Source organism: Saccostrea cucullata, unplaced genomic scaffold (genome assembly GCF_032062105.1).
Source record: "Saccostrea cucullata isolate Sc308-1 unplaced genomic scaffold, CSIRO_AGI_Scuc_v1 ctg20413, whole genome shotgun sequence".
Taxonomy (NCBI): domain Eukaryota; kingdom Metazoa; phylum Mollusca; class Bivalvia; order Ostreida; family Ostreidae; genus Saccostrea; species Saccostrea cuccullata.
In genome coordinates this window covers 4279-8184 of record NW_026937730.1, presented here as the reverse complement: position 1 = coordinate 8184, position 3906 = coordinate 4279, and the positions used below count along the sequence as shown (strand labels likewise).

General features: G+C 32.5%; 1 protein-coding gene across 1 annotated transcript; it reads right to left on the bottom strand.

The window, feature by feature from the left end:
- Positions 1-1306: 1306 nt before the first annotated feature.
- LOC134248738 (GDP-fucose transporter 1-like) lies at positions 1307-2987 on the bottom strand. Its single transcript, XM_062731133.1, has 2 exons — positions 2883-2987; positions 1307-2357 (listed from the first exon to the last, which is right to left on the bottom strand). Exon 2 carries the CDS (start codon positions 2352-2354, stop codon positions 1362-1364), a length of 993 nt encoding a protein of 330 aa, XP_062587117.1. The 5' UTR covers positions 2355-2357; positions 2883-2987; the 3' UTR covers positions 1307-1361.
- Positions 2988-3906: the final 919 nt, after the last annotated feature.

The following is a 3906-nucleotide window of genomic DNA, read 5'->3' as shown; positions in this document are numbered from 1 at the left end:
TAGAAGGGAAGAGTATGTTTTGTGATGAATAATTTTTGTGATACAATATATAATATATTTTGTTTTCTCTCAGCTTGATTTTTTTATATTTACTGAAGAAGCCATAATTTTCCATATAAAATACAGTAAAACTCGTTTAGTACGAACACGGATACAGCGAATTCACGGATATAGCGAAGTCATTTTGGATCCCCAGCTATATAAATTTAATGAATTTCTTATACGGTTATAACGAATTACGGATATAGCGAAGTAATTTCAAAGGTCCCAGCGACTTCATTATAACCGAGTTTTGCTGTAATTGATAATATAGCGTGTATTGAATAAATTGATCAATCTTAAGTGAGCAGTGAAGGGTATAACAAAACAGTTATAGACTGGGATTCGGGCAACATATGATTTGTTGGACCTGAAGGTGAAAATGTTGCCCTTGGCCTGCGGCCTCGGGCAACATTTTCACCTTCAGGTCCAACAAATCATATGTTGCCCTCATACCCAGTCAATAACTGTATAATACAACACTCTGTATCATAAACATATATACAACACTCTGTATCATACACATTAATACAACACTCTGTATCATAATCATTTATACAACACCCTGTATTACAAACATACAAGTTGAACACAGAATCCTTAACAGTGTAACAATTTAGATCATTAACAATTGTACTGTAACAGCTCTTCACATCATTAACAGTTATACAATTAGTACATATTTTTTTCAATTACATGTATATAAGAACATTACTCTGTTTCCTTAACATTTATATGACATGTATTATGTCAATTTCTTCATTCAAGATTATTGTAACAGCTGATTAATGTGTGAAAAAGCTTTCCATTGATTCAAAACCTATTTTCAAAAAATTATGTAAAGCATTTAGAAACCGTCACAGCACCAAGCATTGTATTGCACATAAACAAAATAAGTATCATATAAAATGTAAAAGTTTAACAACAATATTTTCTTTTTTAAGAATGTTTCATGGTAATGAAGATGCTTGTGTTATATTTATCAATTTATCATGTAATAACCCAACAAATAAGTTGGATGTACAGTGGATGTACATTGTAATGGATTGCTGCAATTCACAAATTACTAAATTCAACATTGAACATGGTTTAATTAAGTTTAAGTGTATAATATAAAAATATACAAAATGAAAGTGAAATCTGAAGTTGTCGGTACAAAAATACAAATGGGTAAAAATAGCTCATTATGATACAATACAATACAATACCTAAAAATCAAAACATTTACATAAATAAATAGTATCAAAAATACATGACTTTCAGTTACAACTCTGGTGGATAATTTATAAATTATACATCATTAATCCAACAAATAAATAAAATTATGCTGAAATCAATAAACTCGAAGAGGAGGAATTTGATTTTTGTGCGACTTGTTTGGTTGTTTTGATCAATGCATATAACAAAACTCCACAAATGACGAGCATATTTCCACACCACCACAGCACTGTTTTCTGTTCCTTGTAATATAAAATAGCAATGATTGTCTGAGTTACAGACTTGGCATTAATGCTGATATGATGGGTAACAGGGGAGGTAACCTTTATCTGTAGAGCACTGACCCATCCAATAGCAAGGGAGAGAACTCCAGACAAAGTCAAGAGAATCCAGAAATCCAGGGCCGAGGACGTCTGTGACTGGAGGACCTGCCGGGCCTGCCCCGTGCTGTAGACAAGAGGAGACAGGAGAAGGAGACAGTTAATGTTGTTGTAATAGGCCTGCTTCAAACTGTCACCATTATGTAAACTCTCAGCTCTTTTAAAGTACACTCCACATATAGCGGCACTAAAACTGGCCAGCAATCCATAAATGATGCCCCAAACACTTAGTGTCCCTGTATCATTTTCTTGATCAATCCCAATCACAAACCCAGTGATAATACACAGGCAAGCTAATAAGGCCTTCCAAGTGAGGGGTTGCTTTAACATCCTGGAAGACAAGATGATGGTAAAAATTAATGTAAAAGACCGTGCAACTTGATAGAAAGCCACTCCAATATGCTTCAACATTAAGTTGTTGAGGGCTATACTCATGATGAAAGACAGGGATAGTTTCAGTATGTCACAGTGTAAGAGAGTTTGGAAATCAACTTCTGGCACTTTAAAACAATTTCTACAAAATTTCCTCATGCATCCTATGACCTGTATAATGGTCACCGCAGCTAAACTCTGGTACCAGGCAATGAAGATTGATAAGTCTGTATCCACATAAGCTCCACTGAGGATGTGTTTGTTGACAAACACCATAGAAATTGACACAATCCAGTAAAGTAGGATAATAGCTGCCACATGAAGGAATGGACTCTGGATAACCATTCTCTACAAGAAAAGAAAATGATAACGGTAGATTAAAGCACCCTTTCTGGTGATTTAAAGAATAAGTGTCTTGTTTCTGATATCTATAAGCATGACATTGGAGTATTCTAAAGACGTTTTTCGATTTAAAAAATTATATTAAATTCATTGTAGTTAAGCTATTTTTTGTCCCAAAATCTAATTCCTATTGAAATAAATACACATGTTTAACACTGTTTCAAGGTAAATTATCATGAAAACCGAACTGAAACAGCAAAGCATAGGCATTAGACAAGTTCACAACAGTGCATAGGACAAAAAGGAATTGTTCCCTTCAGGCTTCACTCACAACAAGTAAAACACACCCCTATCTGGCTTATTTGACACGGGACCCCTGTCCAGCTGACTTTGTGAGGACTGGACACGCCCACCTTTATCAACCATGAACAATGTTTTATGTCAAACAAATACGTGAATGCATACAGCTAAATACCTTCAAGAAATATGTCATCGATCCTCTTACATGTAAAAATAAAAATACAAGCCTACCTTCTTTGTCTAGGCAATTATCACATATTTTCACACTCATTTTTGCTGTGAATATACAGTTCATTGTTGGACCACGTTTTGTAATGGCTGTTATGCAGTTCTGTGGGGAAAAACGCACAAAAGATTATTTTAAAAATTGTATCATTTAGAACCAAACCCGTGAAAAAAAATCCGTATTACCCCCCCCCCCCCCCCCACTAAAAAAATTACTGGCCATATAAGATCGATTAAAATAAAATAATAATAACAATGATGAACTTTTCTTTCAAATCAACATTTTTTAACAAAACGAATTTCAGGCGTAATGTTGTTGGAAAAAAAACCCAACTTTTTGAAGGTCATTTTTGCATGCATGCATTTGAAAATGTATGTTTTATCTTTTCTCTTTCTGTTTAGTATAATAGTTAAATTTAATAAGAATGCATGTCAAATACTCAATATTTTTGTCACATGATGACATTTATTTTAGTACAGTGGATTTGTCGTGTTCAAAATTTTGAATTTACCGGCCGAGTGGAAGTAAATACAAAATTTTTTGAACATGACAAAACAGCGGGTTGGAAAAGGTGTAACACTTTCAAGTCTCTAGAAAAAGGAAATCTGTTAAGATTTTCTTTCAGAAAACAGTAAGCTTCACCTCCAACCCACATCAAGTCCACGTACACCACACCAAACACACATCATATATGTCAGGGGTTTTGTATTCTATTTTATGCTATATTGTTTGCTTTTCCTAATTTTATTTATTTATTTATTTATTTATTTATTTATTTATTTATTTATTTATTTATTTATTTATTTATTTATTTATTTATTATTATTTATTTATTTATTTATTTATTTATTTATTTATCCTTTTTTAATTTATTTTGTTTATTTATTTATTTGTCTTTTTCTTCTAGTTCTATACCATTCTGTTGATAAATCATTATAGAAAAGCTTGTTTAATTAAATAAATAATGGTATTCAGTCAATGACACAAGTACAACTAGTTATCTCTGGTAATACTGTATCTCTTCTGATA

Coding starts and splice junctions, on each gene's coding strand:
- LOC134248738 (XM_062731133.1), bottom strand. CDS start 2,354: ATGGTTATCCAGAGTCCATTCCTTCATGTGGCAGCTATTATCCTACTT.